Source organism: Bos mutus, chromosome 3 (genome assembly GCF_027580195.1).
Source record: "Bos mutus isolate GX-2022 chromosome 3, NWIPB_WYAK_1.1, whole genome shotgun sequence".
Taxonomy (NCBI): Eukaryota; Metazoa; Chordata; class Mammalia; order Artiodactyla; family Bovidae; genus Bos; species Bos mutus.
Window position 1 is genome coordinate 1,895,535 of NC_091619.1, and position 26,847 is coordinate 1,922,381.

At 38.2% G+C, this 26,847-nt stretch overlaps 1 protein-coding gene across 1 annotated transcript in view; it reads right to left on the bottom strand.

Annotated features, from left to right (window-relative positions):
• SPTA1 (spectrin alpha, erythrocytic 1) overlaps positions 1 to 24,957 on the bottom strand; it is an 87,268-nt gene extending 62,311 nt beyond the window's left edge. Inside the window, exons 1-15 of the mRNA XM_005901104.3 lie at positions 24,721 to 24,957; positions 23,389 to 23,514; positions 21,594 to 21,734; positions 20,433 to 20,579; positions 18,012 to 18,145; positions 17,038 to 17,182; positions 14,966 to 15,120; positions 13,863 to 13,998; positions 13,662 to 13,763; positions 11,824 to 11,961; positions 11,110 to 11,220; positions 9,383 to 9,460; positions 9,095 to 9,250; positions 7,340 to 7,544; positions 5,758 to 5,939 (exon numbers count right to left, since the gene is read on the bottom strand). Coding sequence (XP_005901166.2) covers positions 5,758 to 5,939; positions 7,340 to 7,544; positions 9,095 to 9,250; positions 9,383 to 9,460; positions 11,110 to 11,220; positions 11,824 to 11,961; positions 13,662 to 13,763; positions 13,863 to 13,998; positions 14,966 to 15,120; positions 17,038 to 17,182; positions 18,012 to 18,145; positions 20,433 to 20,579; positions 21,594 to 21,734; positions 23,389 to 23,514; positions 24,721 to 24,957 — 2,193 coding nt within the window. The remainder of the gene's footprint in view (positions 1 to 5,757; positions 5,940 to 7,339; positions 7,545 to 9,094; positions 9,251 to 9,382; positions 9,461 to 11,109; positions 11,221 to 11,823; positions 11,962 to 13,661; positions 13,764 to 13,862; positions 13,999 to 14,965; positions 15,121 to 17,037; positions 17,183 to 18,011; positions 18,146 to 20,432; positions 20,580 to 21,593; positions 21,735 to 23,388; positions 23,515 to 24,720) is intronic.
• Between the last annotated feature and the right edge of the window lie 1,890 nt (positions 24,958 to 26,847).

The following is a 26,847-nucleotide window of genomic DNA, read 5'->3' on the forward strand; positions in this document are numbered from 1 at the left end:
AACCCAAAACAATAACGTAAATGGCAAAGGGATCATACTTATCGTTAATTACCTTAAATGTAAATGGTTTGAATGCCCTAACCAAAAGACACAGACTGGCTGGCTGAATGGATACAAACACAATATTCCTATATATGCTGTCTACAAGAGACCCACCTCAAAACAGGGGATACATACAGACTGAAAGTGAAGGGCTGGAAAAAGCTATTCCACGCAAATAGAGACCAAAAGAAAGCAGGAGTAGCAATACTCATATCATATAAAATAGACTTTAAAACAAAGGCTGTGAAAAGAGACAAAGAAGGACACTACATAATGATCAAAGGATCAACCCAAGAAGAAGATATAACAATTATAAATATATATGCACCCAACATAGGAGCACTGTAATATGTAAGACAAATGCTAACAAGTATGAAAGGGGAAATTAACAATAACAATAATAGTGGGAGACTTTAATACCCCACTCACACCTATGGATAGATCAACTAAACAGAAAATTAACAAGGAAACACAAACGTTAAATAATACAATACACCAGTTAGACCTAATTGATATCTATAGGACATTTCACCCCAAAACAATGAATTTCACCTTTTTCTCAAGTGTACACGGAACCTTCTCCAGGATAGATCATGTCCTGAACCATAAATCTAGTCTTGGTAAATTCAAAAACATTGAAATCATTCCAAGTATCTTTTCTGACCACAGTGCAGTAAGATTAGATGTCAATTACATGAGAAAAACTATTAAAAATTCCAACATATGGAGGCTGAACAGCATGCTGCTGAATAACCAACAAATCACAAAAGAAATTTAAAAAAATCAAAATATGCCTAGAAATGAATGAAAATGAAACAGAACCACCCAAAACCTGTAATCCACTGTAAAAGCAGTGCTAAGGGAAGGTTCATAGCAATACAGGCATACCTCAAGAAACAAGAAAAAAGTCAAATAAATAACCTAACCCTACACCTAAAGCAACTAGAAAAGGAAGAAATGAAGAACCCCAGGGTTAGTAGAAGGAAAGAAATCTTAAAAATTAGGGCAGAAATAAATGCAAAAGAGACCATAGCAAAAATCCACAAAGCCAAAAGCTGTTTCTTTGAAAGGGTAAATAAAATTGACAAACCGTTAGCCAGACTCATCAAGAAACAAAGGGAGAAAAATCAAATCAATAAAATTAGAAATGAAAATGGAAAGATCACAAAAGACAACACAGAAATACACAGGATCATAAGAGACTACTATCAACAATTATATGCCAATAAAATGGATAGCTTGGAAGAAATGGACAAATTCTTAGAAAAGTACAACTTTCCAAAACTGAACGAAGAAGAAATAGAAAATCTTAACAGACCCATCACAAGCACAGAAATTGAAACTGTAATCAGAAATCTTCCAGCAAACAAAAGCCCAGGTCCAGATGGCTTCACAGCTGAAATCTACTAAAAATTTAGAGAAGAGGGAGTTGGTGATGGACAGGGAGGCCTGGCATGCTGCGCTTCATGGGGTCGCAAAGAATCAGACACGACTGAGCAACTGAACTGAACTGAACTGAACTGAATACCTATCCTACTCAAACTCCTCTAGAAAATTGCAGAGGAAGGTAAACTTCCAAATTCATTCTACGAGGCCACCATCACCCTAATACCAAAACCTAACAAAGATGCCACTAAAAAAGAAAACTACAGGCCAATATCACTGATGAACATAGATACAAAAATACTTAACAAAATTCTAGCAATCATAATCCAACAACACATTAAAAAGATCATACACCATGACCAAGTGGGCTTTATCCCAAGGATGCAAGGATTCTTCAATATCTGCAAATCAATCAGTGCAATACACCACATTAACAAATTGAAAAATAAAAGTCATATGGATTATCTCAATAGATACAAAGAAAATCTTTGAAAAAATTCAACATCCATTTATGATAAACACTCTCCAGAAAGTAGGAATAGAAGGACCATACCTCAACATAATAAAAGCTATATATGACAAACCCACAGCAAACATTATCCTCAATGGTGAAAAATTGAAAGCATTTCCCCTAAAGTCAGGAACAAGATAAGGGTGCCCACTCTCACCACTGCTATTCAACATAGTTTTGGAAGTTTTGGCCATAGCAATCAGAGCAGAAAAAGAAATAAAAGGAATCCAAATTGGAAAAGAAGAAGTAAAACTCTCACTGTTTGCCGAAGATATGATCCCTTAAAGACTCCACCAGAAAATTACTAGGGCTAATCAATGAATATAGTAAAGTTGCAGGATATAAAATCAACACACAGAAATCCCTTGCATTCCTACACATTAATAATGAGAAAATAGAAAGAGAAATTAAGGAAACAATTCCATTCACCATTGCAACAAAAAGAATAAAATACTTAGGAATATATCTACCTAAAGAAACTAAAGACCTATAAATAGAAAACCATAAAACACCGGTGAAAGAAATCAAAGAGGACATTAACAGATGGAGAAATATACCATGTTCATGGATCAGAAGAATCAATATAGTGAAAATGAGTATACTACCCAAAGCAATCTATAGATTCAGTGCAATCCCTATCAAGCTACCAACAGTATTTTTCACAAAGCTAGAACAAATAATTTCACAATTTGTATAGAAATACAAAAAGCCTCGAATAGCCAAAGCAGTCTTGAGAAAGAAGAATGGAACTGGAAGAATCAATCTGCCTGACTTCAAGCTCTACTACTATAAAGCCACAGTTGTCAAGACAGTATGGTACTGGCACAAAGACAGAAATATAGATCAGTGGAACAAAATAGAAGCCCAGAGATAAATCCACACACCTATGGACACCTTATCTTTGACAAAGGAGGCAAGAATATGCAATGGAGAAAAGACAATCTCTTTCACAAGTGGTGCTGGGAAAACTGGTCAGCCACTTGTAAAAGAATGAAACTAGAACACTTTCTAACACTGTACACAAAAATAAACTTGAAATGGGTTAAAGATCTAAACATAAGACCAGAAACTATATAACTCTTAGAGGAAGACATAGGCAAAACACTCTCTGACATAAATCACAGCAGGATCCTCTATGCCCTGCCCCCCCCCAAAAAAAATGGAAATAAAAGCAAAAATAAACAAATGGGACCTAATTAAAATTAAAAGCTTCTGCACAACAAAGGAAACTCTAAGCAAGATGAAAAGACAGCCTTCAGAATGGGAGAAAATAATAGTAAATGAAGCAACTGACAAAGAACTAATCTCAAAAATATACAAGCAACTCCTGCAGCTCAATTCCAGAAAAATAAATGACCCAATCAAAAAATGGGCCAAAGAACTAAACAGACAGTTCTCCAAAGAAGACATACAGATGGTTAACAAACACATGAAAAGATGCTCAACATCACTCATTATCAGAGAAATGCAAATCAAAACCACAATGAGGTACCATTTCAAGCCAGTCAGAATGGGTGCGATCCAAAAGTCTACAAGCAATAAATGCTGGAGAGGGCATGGAGAAAAGGGAACCCTCTTACAGTGTTGGTGGGAATGCAAACTAGTACAGCCACTATGGAGAACAGTGTGGAGATTCCTTAAAAAACTGGAAATAGAACTGCCTTATGATCCAGCAATCCCACTTCTGGGCATACACACTGAGGGAACCAGAATTGAAAGAGATACGTGTACCCCAATGTTCATTGCAGCACTGTTTTTAATAACCAGGACATGGAAGCAACCTAGATGCCCATCAGCAGATGAATGGATAAGAAAGCTGTGGTACATATACACAATTGAGTATTATTGCTGCTGCTGCTGCTGCTAAGTTGCTTCAGTCATATCCGACTCTGTGCGACCCCTTAGACTGCAGCCCACCAGGCTCCCCTGTCCCTGGGATTCTCCAGGCAAGAACACTGGAGTGGGTTGCCATTTCCTTCAGCCATTAAAAAGAATACATTTGAATCAGTTCTAATGAGGTGGATGAAACTGGAGCCTATTATACAAAGCGAAGTAAGCCAGAAAGAAAAACACCAATACAGTATACTAACACATATATATGGAATTTAGAATGATGGTAAAGGAGACAAAGATGTATAGAACAGTTTGTTGTACTCTGTGGGAGAGGTAGAGGGTGGGATGATTTGGGAGAATGGCATTGAAACATGTATAATATCATATATGAAATGAATCGCCAGTCCAGGTTTGATGCAGGATACAGGATGCTTGTGGCTGGTGCTTTGGGATGACCCAGAGGGATGGTACAGGGAGGGAGATGTGAAGGGGGGTCAGGATGGGGAACACGTGTATACCCGTGGGGGATTCATGTTGATGTATGGCAAAACCAATACAATATTGTAAAGTAATTAGTCTCCAATTAAATAAATTTATATTAAAAAAAATAGTCTGGTGTGATTTCAGTGGGTAACTTTGAAACCAACAGCCTAGACATCTGTTTCATAGTCCTGGCCCTGCTGTTAATTTTCTCTGTGACATTGGAGAAGTCACTTCATTTCTCTGTGTTTCAATTTTCTTAAGAAAAGAAAAAAAGTACAATTAAAAATATTTCAAGTTTTGAATTGTAGGATGCCAGAATAGAAAGACATAATTTTATCCAAACTTTTAGTTTACAGGTGAGTAAACAGAGGTGCAAACAGGTGAAAAGATACACCACAGAACTAGTAAGTGATAAGGCTATATAAAATCCAGGTTTCTGGATTAAGAGTACAGCATCATATTTAGAAGAGTCAATAAAGTCTTATAGCAGCCATAGGGTTCTGACAAAAGACACCAGGCACCAAGAAGAATAGCTGGATAAAGGAGATACTAGAAAGAGGTAGTTGACCAACTAAACATTTTGAATTTTTACCTTTGGCTTTTTTGGGTAATTAGAATAGGAAAAAGGAGTCCAAAATGGCGGTGAAGAAAAACAAAGAAAGGACAAAGCCCATGAAAATGAAACAAAAGAAAATCTGTGGACCAGAGTGAGAACCTCACGTGAAACAAACACACGCCCTTCTTGGCTCGCCCAATTTGCACAGGGCAGGCTCAGGGGGAGGAGACAAAACATATAAAAAGAGGAAGCCAAGAAGGACTGAGCCCTCTCCTTTGGGAATGGCCCACCCTCATGCCTCAAGGGTGTACTATCCTCTGCTTGCCGAATAAAACTTAACTGTAACCAAGCTGTAACACTGGTGCACCATTTCAAATCTTTGCCCACTGCTGCAAGACAGAACAGAGAAAATTACACGCTCTCCCGGTATATCATCCAAGTCATGGTATCAGATATGTTGGGGGAGTGTGTAAATTTCTTCAGTTCTATCTCATGGGAGCAAAGATTTGAAATGGTGGACCAGTGTTAAAGCTTGGTTATAGCTCAGTTTTATTTGGCAAGCAGAGGATAATACACTCTTGAGGCGTGAGGGCAGGCTGACCCCAAAGGAGAGACCTCAGTCCATCTTGGCTTCCTTTTTTTATATTTTTTGTCTCCTCCCCAATGAGCCTGCCCTATGCAAATTGGGCTAGCCAAGAAAGGGGTGTGTTTGTTTCACCTGAGTTTCTCACTCCGGTCTGCAGATTTTCTTTTGCTCCATTTTCGTGGGCTTTTTCTGTTCTTTGTCTTTCTTCACCGCCATTTTGGACTTCTTTTTTCCTATTCTAAATACCTAACAGCTTCCTGCTTTGTCCCACTTTTTTTTTTAAATAATAATTATGATGAATGTGCTCAGAATGTATATGGGAAACTTGGCTCACAATTGGTTAAAGAGCTAGCAACAAACCTGACGAGTAGCCACAGCAGACTCCAGGAGGCCATGTTTCCTGAGCAGATTCTGTACATCTGCTAGGCCTTTCCCATAATCCTGAGATCTAGCCTGCCATTCCACTTCCTCCAGCCATTGCATCAGGTCTTCTGCATTATTTTCAAATTGAAGCTGCTTATTTGCTTCATGCAACTGGATCCCTAGGAAAAGACATCAAGTGTAAGACAGGTATCATAACTAATCCTCATTATATGCTATTACAAGTTATACCAACTTAAGGAAAAATATAATGTTTGGATAGTCCAATGGGAAAAATATAACTGTCTAACATGTGATTACATAAAAAAATTACCATTAATTTGTAGAATTCAGATAGGATTTTCTTTTGAAGATAGTAGTGTTCTCAAAACAGATATAAACAATATGTTCATTTCTTGTTGAGGTATGGGCCTATGTTAGATTTTTAACTATCTTGTCACTTGTTATTCTCTATTGAGACCTCCCTTTCAAAGGGATTCAAGCATAAACATGTCATTTTCCAAGAGAAAATAAAACTTGGGGTTAGCTCAGTTTGAAATTTTGAAGTATTTTTTCCTAAATATCTTCCTCAGAACTTTGCTAACCATCAGCCACCTCTGCCTTAGTGCCTGTTCTTTATCACAAACCACACCCTACAATTTTCTCTTCCAGAAAATATTTTGATTATCCACTGTTCTCAGCTAAATTCTTTATCATATGATTTTATAACAATCATTTGCATTATTTCTGTGAAACAATTACTAGGACATGAAGTAACAGCAACTTCTTGTTACAGTCAAGTTGATTTGTTTTCCTAAACCAAAAATCAGGATATCCGACAAAATCAATATGATGTATCTTTTCTATAACCAGGACAGAGGCATGTCTGTAGATAATGTTTATAACAAATGGACTATTGACAGAAAAAGCATCATTATTTGTGTTAATTATGATGATTGATTTGTTTGTCAAAGTAAGAGGTGAAGTTAAATTTAAGTAGAGGCTAGTCAAGCAGACATGGGAATTTTTTAAGAGCTTACAATAGAACCTGAATATGCCCAGATAGGTGAAACAGCAAGCCATCAAGCCTTTTCACAACAATAAAATATCATGGGAACATCACATGTGGCCCCAACCATATTTTAATGCCTAATTAAATAACCTGAGTCAGAATATGTTGCTTCATTTATAGAACAAAAAGATGTATAATCGAATTATGGACACTCATTTTAGATGTATAGTCAATATTGAATTCACGATATCTGAATATTTATTCAACAGGAAGAAAAAAAAGGGAGAAAAGTGAAAAGAAAACAAATACAATTTCAGTTGAAAAGACCTACATATCTGAAGAAAAGAATTGTGTTAATATATAGAAGAATTGTGTTAATATATAATAATTGTGTGTGATAAGTTTAGGTTAGATTTTTTAAATTTCTTGACCAATAGAGAAAGACACAGGGAGGCAAATGAGTAACATCCCTCCCTTCTCACAGAAGCCATCGGGTAAATTCAAGGTGGTAAAGATGAAGGTGGGTTTCAGAATTTAGGAATTCATTTCTTAAAAGACTCTGCTTCTAACCTTTCTGCTCTGTAGCCTCCTGCAGTTCAATCCAGAGGCTCTCAACTTCTCTCAAACGATCAGCCACCTTGTCAGAGGCATAATGATTGCTGTCAATCATCTCCTGGCCAGTTTTCTGTATATTATTAAGCTGGATCTTATTAGCTGCCAATTCTTCTTCAAAGACTTTCTGTTTTTGAACCTGGCTCTTCAAGTTCAGTGTTTCCTGAGAGAAAATGAAAACAATGAAAGAAAACAATTCCTTGAAAAATGAGGGGCAGATATTTTGAGGACAGGAATTTTTTTTCACTATAAATCTCAGTGAACTAAGAAGAGGATATAAGGCAGAACTGTTCTAGTCCAAATATAGGGCCAGAGGATGCTCAGGAAACTATGACCAATTACTCCTTTCATACAAATGGCAGACATGGCTAATCACCCCCTGAACTTATTTCTATTGAGCCTGGATATGGTCTGAATATCACTTTAAATATGACATCATATGTAAGGATTATCAATCGATCACAACTGGCATGAAAGATGGAGATTATTTTCCATTCCTGCCTTTAGCAGAGAAGACCTGTTTACCCTACATACACTGGAACCATAACTCCTCTAGAGAACACAAGCACATAGGGATAAGTTTTACAGAATGAAAGTTAAAAATTAGATGCTCAAAGTTCTATCAAAAGAATATTAGAACAAGAGCATCAGAGGTATACATTTAAGACTAAATGATATTTAGAAAGTAAATACAGTGAATAGATATTGGCCTAGAAATCGAGACTGATTCCAGTCCTGACTGTAAATGCAAAAATTTGTGAGTGTATGTATGTGTGTGTGTGTGTGCAAAATAGTTTAACAGTTTATCATGCTCAGTCACTCAGTCATGTTCGACTCTCTATGACCCCATGGACTGTAGCCAGCTAGGCCCCTCTGTCCATGGGATTTTCCAGGCAGGAATACTAGAGCAGGTTGCCACTTCCTACTCCAGGGGATCTTCCCGACACAGGGATCTAACCCACTTCTCTTTCCATCTCCCTCATTGGCAGGCAGATTCTTTACCACAGTGCCATAAGGGAAGCCTATTGATAATTTATATTGTGAGTGAAAAATATGTGTTTTATACAATACCAAAATAAAAAAACTTATGTGTGACCCAAAGATAATTCAGGCATTTTTCAGAGTCACACAAACTAAAACAGGACAGGGAATGAATTCAAGCCCAGTGTTTACTTTCCCCCAATAGAATTCATGTGTCTAACTCTATGTTAAACAGATCTAAATAATCGGTTAACCTTGGGCAACTCACTACACAATTCAGATCCTGGTTTCTTCATCTGTAAAATAAGGAATTGTTCCTTTCCAGCTACAAAGCAGTAAGTCTATATTGTGTCAAACCATTAGGTTAATTCTGAGTTCCTGGTAGCCTGAATGTACGTTATGACTAGACCCAACATTTTCCTACTATAAGGGTGCATAGGGCAGCAGAAAGGGGGATACGCAGCTAAATAAAGAGAATTCCTGCTTTCCCCTGCTCTATTAAGGACCGCTGGAAATTGTGCCAGGGAAAGGGGGTGATGGGAAACAGGGTATTGGAAAATTGGAAATTAAAAGTACAGTCTTGGAGGAATCATTGTGCTTCTCTGAGACTCTGTCTCTCCATCTATAAAATGAGGCTCACCAGCTGAACGCTATTGTCTTTTCAGGTCCAAGATTGTAGTTTCATTAAATTAAGTACCAATGAGTATGTTCTGGGTCTGCAACCCTGCCTACCTTGTAATCTTCATCATCTGCCAACTTTTTCTTTTTGTTGATCCAGTTCTTTAGGTCATCTGAGTCCTGATACAGTTGCTGCAGAAGGAATGAATCCTCCAGCAATCCGCGTCTAATGGCAGCCCTTTTTCGTAGATTGTCCCGTCGGACCAACAGCTGCAAAAAAACATAAACAAACTCACGGTCAGAAAAATAAAATATGGATGCCTGAGATCTACTGCCTACCATGGTTAACAATGCTCCAACATTTTCCCTAGCCCGGGTGCACAGGCAGGCAGATGCACATACTTCATCCCGGATAGCAGCGATCTTCTCTGAATCATAATGCTTATCATCAATCAGTTTGGTTGCAGTCTTGTCTATGGTCTGGGGGAAAAAAAAAAAGTGTTTTTCTCTCATTGGCACTGAGTAAGTCACCACAGTTTGTTTAGCTGTTTAAAGAAGAAGCATGACAATGTGGGAAGAGGACAAGATTCAGGGTCAGAAGATCTGGGTCCTACTTCTGATTTCTGTTATAAATTGTATTTCAAAATATAAATCTCAGGTTAATTATTTTCTCTATGCCACAGTAGTTTCTTCTTAATCTAGGTTACAGTGAATGAAACCTGTTTTCACTATGAGGTGAATATTTGATCTATTTTTAAATTTTTAAGAACCATTGTTGATACAGCCTTGTTCAATGGCCAGTATTTATCTATCTATCTATCTATTCACTCACCCATCCATCATATACCATATGTACTTCTTAATAATTCATCTCTATCTCTAGCTATATGGGGAATGGAGTCATATTATACATGTGAATTTTGACTCATTCATTCATAAACTCTCAAAATTGCTCAGGATGAATTAATTGATTGGGAATAGGAAAATGATGTGAAATTACAAATAGTATTTAATAAACAATAACTTATTTTACATTGTTATCTTTTACCAATGAAAATCAACCTAATAAGCATATGAACTGGGAAGGGACCATAGCAAGCTCTGAATTGATCTAAGATTAACAAAGAAAATTTGGAGTTTTGTGGTTATTGTTGTTGCTGGTGGTATACATGCACATGTGCAAGTTTTGGCTAACCCCAGCACAGTCCTAGGAGACAGCCGAAGACATATAGTATATATACATTGGGCAAATAAAGTCTCCCTTACACTTCTCTGAGACTTGCTTATGTATTGACAAGTTTCTGGGACACTGTAACTTAAGGTTCACAAGAAAATTATAGCAGCATTAAATGCAAAACGTAAAGATGAAGATATACAGGAAAAAATAGATACTACCTAGGTATCTAGATATTACTAAAGAAAGCTAAATGGAGATATTACTGGAGAGGAAAAGACTAAAAAATGTAAATAATACATTCAAATATATTTTAAGTTATGATTCATATTGGATATGGATCCCATAGTTTCTATTTATACTGCAGGAAAAAAAAATAAGACAATCAGGCACTGTGTCAGAAAATATAAATTGCTCAAAATCTTTAAAAACTTTCTAAAAAAATCACAATATTTTAAAGGAACTGTCCTACAATTAAATTAATTAAAAAATAAATTTACCTAATTCTGAAAAAAATGTAAAAGTAAATACTTTCTAAATATGCTTTGTGGAATAAGAGATGTGTTGATAAAAAGTGGGTATGATTATTTTTCTGAATGTTTTCTCTTTTTAAAACAACTCTCATGTCTGATAGTTATGAGTAATTCTAAGAATTGGTAATCTATGAGATGTGTGTAACACAGGGAGTTCAACCTGGTGCTGTGTGACAATCTAGAGGTGTGGGATTGGGTGGGGGATGGGAAGGAGGTTCAAGAGGGAGGGAATGTATATATACATATGGCTGAATAACATTGTTGTAAGGCAGAAACCAGCTCAACATTGTAAAGCAATTATCCTCCAATTAACATGTATATCTGTGGCTGATTCATTTTGATATATGGCAAAACCAATACAATATTGTAAAGTTAAAAAAAAAAAAATGAAGCCAATGCCCAAACAAGGGCCCATTTCTTACTGTGATCTTCTCCTCCTGGGCAGTAAAAGCTTCCTCAAAGTCATCATGCTTCTGAAGAAGGGCTTCTACACTGCCCAGTGAATTTCCGAGGTCCTCGTTTTCCAGGAAGGCCTGTAGAAGACAGAAAGATACATCCCAGCTGTGCCTCACCAGTGAGAATCATTCCCTTTGGAATATCTCTGAGAAAAGGAATAAGAAAGGAGGTGAGGGGGATGGAAAGCAAGATGGGAATTAACACAAGGTAGGAGAGGAGATAGAGATTAACCTCAAAGAGCAGAACCTCAGCTTCAGAGTTCCCTTCCCAACCTTCTCATCCAAATGTATTACCTTCATCTCAGTGTGTGAACCAACCAATCTAAGCATGATTCTGTGTTCTCAAATCCTCAAGAGGACCACTCAACTCCACCAGAAAATCTCTGGTTAGCCCTGCCTCACTCATCACATTTTTCTTTCACGGATCCCTTAACAATTGGATATTCATTTTGCTGCATGTTCGGAGAAGTTTAAAACCTCTGTGCTTTGTATTTAAATATTTTTCCTGTGCATTTATCCATGAGGGAATTTCAAGAGCCTTACAGAGAGGGTCGATCTTTTCTCTTCCTTGCGGCTCACCCTCTAGTTCCCAGGTGAACTGAAGTGGTGGTGAGGATGCTGATAGTAGTAATAAGGAGCAGGAGAAATGGCTTCTGGACACTCGCTGAGCCCCTATGTTACCTCTTGTCTGCTCATCCAACTGTCTACTTGCTCACTGTCACGGTAGAAGAGGTGCAGGTTCAAGCACTGCTCATACTGCTGCCGACGCTTCTCCCACAGCTCCAGCAGAGCCACCCAGTTGTAGGTAAGTAATGACATCTTTGGAAAGGAAGAAGCAAAAGACCAGGAAGATATTAAATGAATTTATTTTATCCTACTGTCACTGAGCATCCAATAAATGCAAGGCCCTTTGAAGGAAAAAAATGAATAGAAAAACAGGCTTTTCTCTTAAGGCTCCTCAGTTCAGTTCAATTCAGTTGCTCAGTAGTGTCCAACTCTTGGCGACCCCATGAATTGCAGCACGCCAGGCCTCCCTGTCCATCACTACAACTAAGTAAATCCCTATAGTATAGAAAAAATGGGAGAAATACCATAATAGAGATATACCACACTTACTATGTACAAATAAAGAAGAAAAGATTAATTGATTCAAAGACACAGGGAGTAGAAGTATAGAAACTATTGTATCAAACCAAGATTTAAAGGGCAGAGAGGTGGAGATCAGGATTGTAGGAGGACACAATACCACATTCCAGGTAATCATTAGATTATACGAAGTGCTCCAGAGAAAACTGCAGTGTCTAAAAAAAGTGGACATTTCATGAAATTCAAGTTCACAGGGCACTTAAATGATCAGATTGAGAAGTTTGCCTTCTATTTCAAATGCAAATGAGAACCATCAAGGAAAAAGGGACATTCTCAAACTCATGAAAGCCTTTGTTTCTGCCCAAGCATCTGTCCAAGAAACCCCAGCTTATTAAAACTGCTGTGATAATTCCATAAAAAAGATGGTACAAATTCTCAGAATTCAGGATAACAGGTACATTTCAAGGTTTTAGAGTTCCACTCTTCCTTTGGCAGAAAATTGTTAAAAATAAAAATTCATATTATAATTTTCCCATAGGATTCTTGATGAGTTGAAAATACAGAGATCTCAGTCTTCATCATATAGTACTGGTGGCTGTGCTTGGAAGCTAATGAGATGCAGAGAACCTGCAAATTTTATTTCAATTATCATCCCAGAAATTCCTATGACTCTATGACTAGAGCAAAATGTCTCAGGGATCAGGAGGTTTAGGTAAGCCCTTGGGATCTATAAGATTATGATGATGGCAGTGTGTAAAGCTTTCTGTTGCTTAAGGAAGATTTCAGAAACACAGATACAGGAAAATCAGTCTGATCTGAGGTTGTACAGAGGAGAGAAGAAAAGGAACCATGTACCAGGAACCATGCTAGGCACCTTAGGGAATCCAAAGATGAATAAGGAGCAGTCCTCAAAAAATTCACCATCTAGAGACTAGCATGGGAAAGTGACACAACAGAGCACATGTGACAAGGCAAGATGGCATGGAGGTTTCTTGGCTCAAATGGTAAAGACTCTGCCTGCACTGTAGGAGACCTGGTTTCAATCCCCAGGTCGGGAACTGGAGAAGGGAATGGCTACCCACTCCAGTATTCTTGCCTGGAGAATTACATGGACAGAGGAGCCTGGCAGGCTACAGTCCATGGGATCACAAAGAGTTAGACACAACTGAGCAACTAATGCTTTCACTTTCAAGTGATGAAATTAGTTAGATCGACTAACGTCTCAGAGATGAGGAAGCACACATCAAGTTCTGAGAATTTCAAAAGCCTCACTCTAGCTAAAGCAACGTATGAAGGAAGCAATGTGAAATCTGGATCTATGTTAAAATATTTATATGTCTTTTGTCCTCTTTCCATTCAGAGATTGTCAATCAGTAAGAGATTAAGTGAAGGCTGTATATCAAACTTTCACAAATTCTGTTAAACTGGATTACCTTTTCTAGAACTTCATCAGATGCTTCATGATTGGCATCCAGCAGAGTTTGACCAGTCTCATTAGCAGATTGAAATCGGTCATCATAAGAGTCAATCTCATGCTGTGACCACAAGAAAAAAAGGGTTAAAATGAAGCAGGAAATCTTCTGGTATTGTTGTCACCTCCCTCTTCCTCCTACTGGGGAGGCCTTCCTCTCTACCTTATGCTGCTGATGCCTGTCCAGTAGGGCTTCCCCACCAGTCACATCTATGGGCAGCTCATCAGCATTGATCAGAGCAGTCTTTTCCTCCATCCAACCTGAGAGCTCATCATAGTCAGATAAGAACCGCTGGTATCTGGGGAAAAGGTAAAGGAAAACACAGAAAGGAGGAACCAGATGCAAATGGACATTGAACAAACAGTCAGAGTTGGGTTGGGCTAAGATGTACAACATGCTTTTTGCATTAAATCTATCCCTTCATTCCTCCCATGTACTTCCCTATTCCTTTAGCAATGCTGGCTATGAATCCTTCACTCTAGATTGTATATTCCTAGGGTGAATGAGTCTTTGTGTGATGAAGCACTTGGGCATGACATCTCCAATATCACAGTCACACTCCAGAAACACTTGAAGTAAAGTACTATTTAATAAAGTACTATGAGGCCAATAAATAATCACATAACATAAACAACAGGAAGCACCTTATGATAAGGGGCAGCTAGAGTTAGGATTAGGAGCCCTTATGTATTTTAATTCACTCTTCACCGTATCAGTGAAGACAAAAGTCACCAAAAAAATTACCTGTTCAAAAAATCAAAGCCTCACCATTTCATTTTCAATCATATCAATACGATAAAGACTATTTTCTGGTGATTTAACAACTAATCATAAAAATTAAGTACAGAAATGATATTCAAGGTTTGGGTTGTTTTTTTTTATAAGCTGACCTACATTCAGGAAATAATTCTAGATTTATTTTCTGTTCTTCAGCTTGGAAATTAATTCCAATTCCTTAGCTAGGGCCAAGATTTTGACATGTTTCTTCAAATATTTTTTCAGCTTCATGGGCCACTTCATAGCTTCTCACAACTATACAAACAGAGGAAGACAGAAAGGGTATAGGTGAAAGGAGATGTCATTCTGAGGATTATATCACCCTGCAAAGGACTTCTGGAAAACTAAAATTTCTTTTGTCTCTACTGAGCAGGCAGGAGGGCTGGGTCATTCATTATTTTATTCCTTTTGCTCTTTTATTTCTGTTTTAATATTGCACTTTGACCCTGTAGAGGTAGTTAACATAATAGAGAAGAAGGCTTTCTCACCCATAAGAAGCCTGCAGCTTTTCATATCTGCTGGTAGCCAAGTTGCGAATACGTTCCCAGTTGGAGACCAGATCCTCTTTCATCTGCTGGATTTCAGCTGCATCTGAAGGATGGGAAAGCTTCAACTTGTCTGCTTTGGAACATAACTCCTTCACCTTTGGGATGAAAAAGAAACCTAGTGTGTGAGGGTGGGTCAACAGTATAGTGCTAGATGGTGACTTTATAGTACACACATATGTCTAATGATAATGCTGTACATCTGAAACTTACTATATAATTTTAGAAAAAGGAAAAAAATAAACTTAGTGGGAAATCCAAGTATTCTGATCCTCCTGACAAAGTTTTATGGGAGGGATGTAACATAATAATTATATAAGTAAGAATAACATATTAGTGCATTTATATGGATATATCTATATTATTATATTCATGTAACTATATTAACTATAATAACTTACTGACTGCTTTTTGTCTCTTGTTGTGCTAAGCATGTCACATGCATTTTCTTGTTTTATAGTCTCCGTTTAATAAGACTATGAGGCAGAAACTATTCTTGTTCCCCTTGTATGTGAAAACTGAGAGGCTAAGTATTTTATCTGCCCGAGGTCATTCAATAAATCATTATCAGAAGCAATATTTAGACATATATCTGTCCTTCATTACCCTCTATACTGTTTTCATAAACATTACCATAGGAATCAGAGAGATACTTCTGCTAACGAAAATTTTTGCTAAGAAAATTCCAGTAATGCCAGGCCAGTGTGAGCACAATTCCTGAAGAGCAGGGTTACTAGGGAAAATTCCATGTTACCATTAGTCCTTCCACTATATTCAATTATAATCAGGTGTTGTCTAAGATGAGATTTCATTATCGTTATTCATTAAGTCATGGTATTTTATCACTCATAATTAGAAAACAAGAAAAACAAAGGGGAAAAATGAGGAAGGAAAAAAGAAGTAGACTGGTGAAATATTTTTCAGAAACTGGACCGAGGGATAGAACTATGATTAAAGCATAGTAACTAGGGATCTTCTTGTGGGCTGACTCCACAGTAAAAACTGAGGAGTAATTAGTTTAAGTTATGGTTAAAGTTGTGAGCGTAAGAAGTAAGAATGGGAGGCAGTGAAGAATATAGGCTTACTCCAAGTTCTAGTGTGACTATGCCTACTGTAGGTACAGGAATCGAGGTCTTCAGCTTCCAGAAGAAAACCCAAAGGTGGGTTGAGTAGAGTGTTTTAGTGTCTATGTTTATTTATAAACGAGAAGAAATTTTCTCCCTTTTCTACTGAGTAAAGGACAAAAAGAAACAAGGTTCATCTCCAACAAGAGAAGGTGTGGTTAGGCAGGAAACCATTCATGAAGCTATCTATTTTGGTTTTAAATTATGAAATATATTACAAAAAGCATAAGTGTATATATAATATATATATATGTGTATATTTATATAAAAATAATTTAAACAAAATACTAGATATCCAAGAATCATGTACAAGTTATAAACTAGAATAAAGAGGTATATTCAGGTGGCACAAAATTTCTCTTTCATTGAAATAATGAATTTATTATGTTCTATGGAGACAAGTTGGAGACAGCAATGGCACCCCACTCCAGTACTCTTGCCTGGAGAATCCCATGGACAGAGGAGCCTGGTAGGCTACAGTCCATGGAGTCACTAAGAGTCGGGCACGACTGAGCGACTTCACTTGCACTTTCACTTTCATGCATTGGAGAAGGAAATGGCAACCCACTCCAGTATTCTTGCCTAGAGAATCCCAGGGACAGAGGAGCCTGTTGGGCTGCCTTCTATGGGGTCGCACAGAGTCGGACACGACTGATGCAACTTAGCAGCAGTAGCAGCAGCAGCATGGAGACAAGTGGAGATGGAAATGGCAACCCACTCCAGTATTCTTGCCTGGAAAATCCCATGGACAGAGGAGCCTTGTGGGCTACAGTCCATAGGATCACAAAGAGTTGGACACGACTGAGCGACTTCACTTACTTATGGAGACAAGATGAACGTCAGATGGCTCTTTTAACTCAAGGATGTTAGCTCTTTCTCCCACTGGCTTACCTTGTCATTCATGACTGCAAGGCTCCTCTCAAGTGTCTTGTGACTGTGAAACAGTGCCTCAGAGCTCACAAGGTCTTTGCCATAGTCCTCAGACGTGACTTGAGCCTCCTTCTCCTCAATCCACTGGATGGCTTCAGTCACATCCCTGCCAGACAACCCCATGAGCTCCAGCAAAGGAAGAAGGCAGGCATTCCAGGGCAAACAGCACCCAGCAGGACCAGCCTCATTCACCTGTCAGAAATTATCCTATCTTCCCACACACTAGCAAAAAATAGCATAAAGAATTCCTGTTTGGGGGCTTCCCTGGTGATCCATTGGTTAAGAATTCACCTGCCAATGCAGGGGATGTGGGTTCAATCCCTGGTCCGGGAAGATCCCAGATGCAGAGACAGCTAGGCCTGTGCACCACAACTACTGAAGCTCAAACACCTGGAGTCTGCACTTCACAAGAGAAGCCACCACAATGAGAATCCCGCCCACCACACTGGAGAGTAAACCCAGGCTCATCTCAGCTAGAGAAAGCCCGCCCACAACAACCAAGACCCGGTACAGCCAAAAATAGAATAAATGCACAAAGATTTTTAAAAAGAGTTCCTACTTTTATGGTTTCCATCGAGATGTAGAGACATGGGCATCCTGTCAGCTGAGCCTCCAGATATACTTCTGGGTTAGCTCTTCACAAATGTCCTTCTTCACAACCTCACCCTCCATTCTCTTTCTGCTTTTGCCCCTGCAGAACTTCCATCACTAATTCACTAGTGCTAATTTTATTACTTTAAGCTCCATTTAACACACTTGGCTATTGACTGGATCACAATTTTAACCACTGTGTTCCTTGTTGTTTTAAAGGCAAGAACATGATTTTCTTTGATTCAAGGTATTGGCCACTAATTGCTAACAGTAGACAAAGGCTAACCCAAATACCCAGCCTGGTGCTATTGCAGTTTTCTACAATTCAGTGGCCAGATTCCTACCTTTTGAATTTCTGAAGGTCTGCAGCACTGGACAGCATTTTCTGTCGTTGGAGAGCCAGACCATGGAGACGTTCCCAGGCTGCATTCACCTCCTTCTGCTTTGACTCAATCGAGGGCAGCTCAGGATGCTTTTCCTGTGGGAGTAAGTCAGTGTTGGACTAATAGAGAAAAAACTTTTAAAAACTTCTTATTTCACTAAGCAGAGGATAGCCATTTAGCCAGATACTACACTTCACCTTAGCCCTGGTCCCTTTTACTTGATCCACATCACCAAAATCTAGAAAACCAAACCACCAGATGTTGTATCTTCTGTCCACAGCTCAAGACTAGTCTACTAACATAGGTTGCCCAACCTCATTATTTTCAGAACTCCATCATGTTGATGGCTGCTAGCTTCCCTCAAGACCCTGGAAACCAAGGAAGAGAAAATTTCTTTCATGAAGTCTGACTTAATTTTTCAGATCTCGAGTACTGTGAGTTTTGGCTCTTTTGGGGCCCTGACACCTTGAGAATATAGTTGGAGCTATTTTCCTCTTCCCAGAACTAGATAAACATGCAGATAAATTTAATTTTGCAATTCACACAGTTTCTCAGACTATCTGAAGCAATGAAATTTGTGTTTATCAGATAAAGCTAGCTAGTATCAGCCCATTTAGATACTTGGCAATTTTGAGTAGTTGCCATACACCAGGTCTCCAGACCCCTCCTATCCCTGTTTATTCCTATTTTCATTTCTTTTTTTCAGCCTCTTCAGACAGAATTTTCTTCTCCTTCCTTCTTTACAAGTAGAAATAATATTTTATAAGCTCCAGTACTTAGGCCTCAAGAAGTCTTTCAGCTTCTGTTCTTACTTTCTTGGAACATATTAAAAAGTATGATCTACTGAAAGATGAGAGAGCACATGGAGAAAGCCTGCACTATCCTTGCCAAATCCTTAGACATGGGAGGAAGGTTGTTTTAGATCCTGTACACCAACTGAGTCACTGTGTAACTGCAGTTACTTAAGAATATCAAGTGAGATCGGGAGAATGGCCCAGCTGAGCAGCTGACTCAGTGAATCTGACTCACTTAACCATGGAAAAATAAAATGTTTTCTGTTTTAAGTTTTGTAGTGGTTTGGTAGATAGTAACAGATAACATATTCAAAAGCAGAGACATTACTTTGCCAACAAAGGTCCATCTAGTCAAGGCTATGGTTTTTCCTGTGGTCACGTATGGATATGAGAGTTGGACTGTGAAGAAGGCTGAATGCCAAAGAATTGATGCTTTTGAACTGTGGTGTTGGAGAAGACTCTTGAGAGTCCCTTGGACTGCAAGGAGATCCAACCAGTCCATTCTGAAGGAGATCAGCCCTGGGATTTCTTTGGAAGGAATGATGCTAAAGCTGAAACTCCAGTACTTTGGCCACCTCATGCAAAGAGTTGACTCATTGGAAAAGACTCTGATGCTGGGAGGAATTGGGAGCAGGAGGAGAAGGGGATGACAGAGGATGAGATGGCTGGATGGCATCACTGACTCGATGGACGTGAGCCTGAGTGAACTCCGGGAGGTGGTGATGGACAGGGAGGCCTGGCATGCTGTAATTCATGAGGTCGCAAAGAGTCAGACACGACTGAGCGACTGAACTGAACTGAACTGATAACTAAAAAAAAAAAAGAAGAAATCTGCACAATAATAAAAATACAATCATGTTAGACGGAGAAATTTAGAGACTGTTGGAAATGAGGCCTGGAAAAAATTGAGAAATAGTTTATTTTCCCTACTCTAGTACCTATTAATCCTGAAATTTTGATTCTATTTACACATAAATATCACTCCCATTATATAGCTGCAGTGATAATAAAACTTTAAATGGAAAAGCACGATAGCCCACTATTGCAGTTTCTGTTCAATTCCTTCACGTACATATAAAATCAGACTGACTTCCCAGTTCTTACATATGTTAAGGGTATTTAGTCACACACTGAGTATTTGTATGCTCAGAAATTAAAAGGTTATTTAAGCATTTTCTTAAGTAAATGGAGGTAAATCTGCCTCTTTTTCCTTCCCCCTCAAAGAAAAATTTGTTTAATGATATCATATATATTATGAGAAGCCACGATTATTTTATATTCTTTGCCACTTCATAAACATGAAAAATTGATGTACTGCACAGTGCAAGAGTAACCTCATTGTGGACTGAATTTCTTTACATAAAGCCATGTACACTCACTCACTCACACCTCTATTTCTGTAGACTGGCAAGGGATGAATTCAGAAATGAGAGAAAGCTACTCTGGGCATGTCACTCCAAGGACAGGCATACCTCTGTTTTCTCACAATGTTCTATATACCTTTCTTGTCCCTTCTACAAATGGCCAGGCAATCTTCTTGAAGATCAGAACCCTTTCCCTGGATTGGCTCTGTTATTCCCCACCTCACCTCTGCACACTCATTGGCATATTGGTTCACTTCATTCACTCTCTCCTTTCGAACTTCCATATCTGCTAGGAACTCTTCAAACTTCTTATGCAGAACCTCTGTGCGCTCCCAGTCCTCACCCAGCTCCATTGATGTCACCAGAGCATCCTGTAGACACAGAAAGGTCTATTAGGTCACCAGCAAATATTTAGGGATTCCTGCAGTTCAAATGCCCAAAACCCTTGTTTACATTTACATTCCCAGGATAACTCAGAAGGAGATACTGGTGGAACCTGGGAGAACCCCTTCAAGAAAGTCAGAGCAAGGGCATATTTCCTGAGGTGGCACTGTGACTCAGGGAACAGTGGTCTTTGGGGTAATTCTTTGGGAAGACCAGGGACATTGTCAGAAAATGCCCTTGGAAGAACCTTTTTGTGGTTTGGAACATGAAAAGGAAATCCATCCTGGTTCTGCTGGATTCAACATCCTGAGTATTTACAAAAGTATTGTGCTGAATGCTTGCCTGTGTAAATTTTCAGCCCTAACCATAGGGTTATTCTTCAAGTAATAGGAGATAGAAACCTCTCTAGTTATAGGTACTAAGAGACAAAGGATTAAGGGAAAAACTGGCAATTCTCTCAGTTGGGACCAGAGTAGGATTGAAAACCTAGAAGGAGTGAAGGCTCATGGAAGGTAGAAGGGGGGCAATCCTAGATGATCTTTCAGTACACATTTTTTTTGGTATGTCTTGCCTTCTTCATGTTCAGATTCATACATTTAGACTTATCCTCCTATAATGTTGCCTACTTCCAGAATACCTCTAAATCTTTGCTAACATTCCTCTTTCTTCCAAGGAACTAAGCCCAGGAACAGATACCCTGACTTCTTTACAAAAAGTGAAAGTGAAAGTTGCTCAGTTGTGTTGCATGTTGCTTCTTGTGACCCCATGGACTGTAGCCTGCCAGGCTCCTCTGTCCGTGGGATTATCCAGACAAGAATACTGGAGTGGTAGCCATCCCTTGCTCCAGGGGATCTTCCCAACCCAGGGATGGAACCCAGGTCTCCCGCATTGCAGGCGGATTTTTACCATCTGAGCCACCAGGGAAGTCTGCATCAAATTGCTATGGGATGTCTGGGCCAGAGGGATGGATAATCCTATATACAGGCTGTTTGGTGCTATACCTTGTCTCCAATCCACTCCAAGATATCGGCACACCCCTGGAAGTACTGTTGGAGTTTCAGGGCCCGCAGCAGCAAGGCACCCTTCTCCTGGGTCAGCTCCAGCAGCAGGTCCCACAGGCGGTTCAGTTCCTCCAGAAGGCCCTTTGGGAGGAGTAAAAGCACTCAGGCACGTTACCTGCTGTGGAGCAGCAGTTATAGACTCAGAGACCTGTGCAGAGAGGGATCTGGATAAAAATCCCTCATCCCATTAACTCGTGCATTAATTGCTCAAAAATATTTAAAAGAGGATAGGGCATGTATGGGAATAACCATTAAACCATATGATTACCTGTGGCAGATTCATGTTGATATATGGCAAAACCAATACAATATTGTAAAGTTAAAAAAAAAAATGATCTTCCATAAAGAAAAATAAATAATAACATTTGGGTGTTTTAGAGGATGAAATGATTGCAAATGATGAAATAAAAATTCATTTAAAAACAGGTGCTTATTTGAATTGAACCTTTAGGGATAGAATTTTGATACACAGAAGATACAGAGAGGGTGTTCAAAGTACTGACAAAGGCACAGAAAAAGTTAGCATGGACTGTCTGTCAGAAGGGATAAGAGCTACAAGTTTTTCTGACTTACAAAGAAAATATGATCACCAAAGCAATAACAGAACTTGAGACTATATAGTTGAGGGCTATAATGCTAGGTTAGCTTAGAAGACCAGGTTTTACATATATTGTAAAATTAAATGTATAATTTATGTTGTCTTCAAGAATCTTCTATTTTCCAACTACTTCATGGTTCTAAGGTAACATGTAGCACATAAATCACATTTATCTATGGATCCTGCAGTGCTACAGGATTACTATAATCTCAGAAATTCTGATAGATGTGAAGATGTTTCAGATATTTCTCAACTATTTTAATTAATGTAAGGGACTGATTTTTGTGCAATTTTACCAAATCATTTTTACTTAATAACAGGTAAATTTTGAGTTATTCTTCTTACAGAATCTTTTTTCTAAGAAGGTTTATTCTTGTTAAAGTCTGTATCGCCTGACCATGTTTTGTTGATAGTAAAAGGAACTAGAATTTGTATGCTAGATATGGAAATATAAGTCCCAACTTATAAATATGTAACACACATTTCTTTTGACAATTTTAGAAACAGTTAAACAGTAAAAAAAATTTTCACTTAATACAAAACGAACCTGAACTGACTCTATCAACCCAAACATTTTAGGGGAATATATGAATTAACTCAGAAAAAAAGCTGATAAATTAATAATGGATTCCATGGTGGTGCTGCTCTTTGATCTTCAGAGTTCAAGGGTTTGGAGACCTACAATAGTAGCCACAGCATGTGAGCTCTGAGGAGAAAGAGGCATCATAGACAAAGGGAGAAAGATTTTGGAGAAGATTCAAAGAAAGAGTATCCCTTGTTTAGAGAGTTTAAGCACCAAGGACTCTGAGCTTAGAATTACTCAGAAAGGACATTTGGGAAAGCCAATTCATCTGGGTTGAGGCGGGTTTGATCTTCAGCCACCCCATCCTGTGACGGCATAAGGAGGAAGGTGACACTATTCAATGAGAGCTTTGTGCCATAGCTCTTCTCCCCACTCCTAGGAACACTAGCATATCCCATCATTTTTTCCTTCCACAATCTAAGTAAAATATAAGAGACAGAACCATGGTTCCAAGTCAGTTGTATCAAGGTGTACACCTGTTGTAATCAATGAAAACTCTGATAACCTAATCAACAATTAGAAGCATCTCTCACAGAGCCCTACGATATATTTACCTTGGTGTCCTCATGGGCAAAATGCCCCTCAGGAAATCGAGTTTCCCTGGTTTTTTCCAGATCAGGAAGGACCCTTGATTTTGCTTGCACCTCTGTTTCAAAGTTTTCATGCTTCTGATATTTCCCCTGAAGATTAGAAATCAGAGTTTATGGCTTAATGGAGCCTGGTCTCCTGGATGATAAAAGAGTTCTTTTAGTCCTCTGCTTTCTTGCAGGCAGAACTACCAGTTTCTCAGCATAGATGAAACGATAACCTATGACCATAGCTGCTGCTGCTGCTGCTGCTGTTAAGTCGCTTCAGTCGTGTCCGACTCTGTGCGACCCCATAGACGGCAGCCCACCAGGCTCCCCCATCCCTGGGATTCTCCATGCAAGAACACTGGAGTGGGTTGCCATGGCCTAGAGGAGTCCTATTCTAAAACAAGTTGTTGTGGCAGAATCAACGCATATAGGTTTTTAAAGATTCCCAGACCCAATGTCCTGGACCACAGAAGAAGGTCTTTTCAGTCCTTATTGCTTTTGGGAAATTTCCAATAAATATTATGTTAAAGTCTTAACTGCCTTCTGTGGAAATGAAATAATGTAACAGAATTTTTCCTTTTAAGAAAAGAGGAAGCAAATCCTACTGAAAGTAGTGAACAATGAAGAAAATTATCATGACAACAATGGCTTTTTTAATTTTAACTGGGAAGTTTTTGCATGCTAAATTATGCTCTTGTTGTCATATATAGATCGATCCATTTAGTAGGTAACACTTCGTTCTTGATCTAGGTGCTTCCTTTCTGATATCCATTGTGCATTTTAGGCATACAAGCCTTTCTTCTGATGCTGACTATGCCTTATTCTGTAATACAAGTAGTAGGGGGAGTTCTCACCAAACCTCTCTATCTGAGATCTCTCATTTGAACTTAACAAGAGTCATGAACAGCCAACTGGGAAAAACCCTGGTTAAATCATATCTTTCTGAGGAGAGCAAAGAGAAGTTAGTTCAGAAGTACTGATGTCTCTTTACTTCAATTCCATCCTTAATGTCATAAATATTGAAATTTCATAAATTCTTTGAATTCTCAGTGTTTTGCCCATGGTGTAAGTTCAGAGCAATATTACATTTATAAAGTATTATCTAGAATGAGTTTCCTGTGTAAATAAGACATTGGGGCTTAAGGAGTTGAAGACACGGACTATTTAGAGTCAGAATTACAGTTCCCGAAGTCTAATCTTCTATTACAGCATCCCTCTAGAGTTTACCAGATGCACACCTACATTATAAAAATGTTTCCCTCCCTAGAGATTTCAGAGTCTACTCTGGGGAAGTCAGTGAAACTGAAGAACCTGTATGTTTGTTGGGTCTTCATAGCTTTTATCACTTGCAGTCTTGATTTTCTCCATGATCCATTTCTCATGGTCATCAACATCTCGTATGAAAACTTGGTAGTGATAGGAATCTTCAAGTTTCTGACCCCTCTCAGCAACCCGTTCCTTGAACCTCTGGTACCGACTCAACACCTCCTGACGCCTCTCCTGGATCTCCTCTGCTGTTTCCAGGACCTCTGGCCCATCACTCTCCATAGCCTGCAAGTGAAAAAGTTTACTTATTGCTGCTTCTCAAGTCTCTAGTATACTGTTTGTTTGTTTTTTTCCCTCTCTCTGTCTCTAATATTCTGTCTTTTTAAATGTCTTCAAGGCATTTACTCATGTTGGATTTAGGTTCAGATATCTTTATGCCTATAAAGGTTTCTTTTTAGAAAGGCTGTAGTACATTTATATAATTTTAACCACATGCAGCTACAACTTAGGCTGATAATTCTTGGTCATTCAGAATACTTTTCCAACTTTTCACATAAACATCTGCCCATATTAATAAACTTAACAGTAAAGTTCTATAACATGCATTATTAGACAATTGAAAACAAGTTTAAATTAGCAAAATCACATTTTCAGATGCATAAAAGAAATACAATTTTACTGCTTTCAAAAACTTAAAAGGTGTTAACATGTACTGATCATGACAAACCTAATTTAATGAAAAAATAAAAATGGCTTGCAATTAATTTTGACAAATGATATACCCCAAAGTCCAAAAAAAATTTATGTAAAAATAAAACTAATACATTATTTACTTTTTTATTTTCTTTATTCACAAACAATACAAGTCAAAAATTTAGCACATTTACAATCTAATTACCACAGATTTCAAATTATTAGCATCTTGGTAACTGACTTTTGCAATGTAAAACACTGTATTATCAAATAAAATCACATATTATTTTCCAATAATAGTGGGATCCAATTTATTTGTAACAACATCCAGCAAAATCTCCATAGGATACACCTTCATTTATCTGGATATAAGCAGTTTTTCCTAGTTTACCTCAGTGAAAACATTCAATATAAGATTTAGACTTTAGTCTCCTTCTATACGTAATTGTTATTCTGTGGGTGGCCTTTACTAGTCTGGTTACAGAATTAAACCCTTCTACAGAGACTCAAACATTTATCATGAATTATTTTGCTCCAGGTTATCAGGTTGTTCTCCATGTGAACCTGTGTAAACAAGTCATTGCTGGATTTTGGTGCTGTGTAGCCACAGCTCAAGGTCAGTTTAAAGTGATACATTCATAAAAAAGAGAATTAAAATTAAGCTTGTTTAATTCTTAAGAATCAAGAAAAATCCTTGGTGATCCTGTCAAAGATAGCACAGAAAGTTCAAAGGAGACAGCTTTCTTAATTATATTGGTGACAAATTGTCCGATAAAGAATTCTGTACTCACGGTTTCCTTTGGAAAGTGTTATGCTTTTCCTAAAGGTCAAGAACCTGCCAAAATAAAATGTGTCCAAAAGAGAGAGAGAGAGAGAAAGAAAGAGAAACAATTCACATGTAATTGTTTAGTCTAACTTAGAGATGAGAGAAATGTTACATATGTGGCAAGACAAAAAGAAAAAAAAAGCCTCTTGCTTGGGCCAGAATCCCGCCAACTACAATCTACCCTATCTTCAGGAGACAGATTGAGCTGAGGCAGCTGCTAACTTTCACAGATGCTGGGTGACTCAGCGCTTTGAAGGGACTGTGGCCCTCAAAGGTCTTCAACAGGACTTTATAAAAAAAAAAAAAAATGAAAGCAAAATTCTTAGATGAAAACTTAGAAAAAAAACTGCTATAGATGTAACATAGGGCAATGTTAAGATTATGTTTTGTTTCTTCAATTAGTTTTAAATTTTACTTCTAAGAATTATAAACAGGAAGGAATTCTGGGTTGCCCATTCTTCATACTCTGTACAGAATTACAAGAACTCAAGGCATACATAGGTTCTTGTTCCAACCTGTCTCTCAGAAATACAAATCACCAACTCCATTAAAACTCAGCTATAGATTTTTAACAGTCTTTAAGCAACAAGACATCCTAATTCTTGCTGTAGAGACTTTGTTAAAATGGGGAGAAATTTTTATTTCTGGTTGTT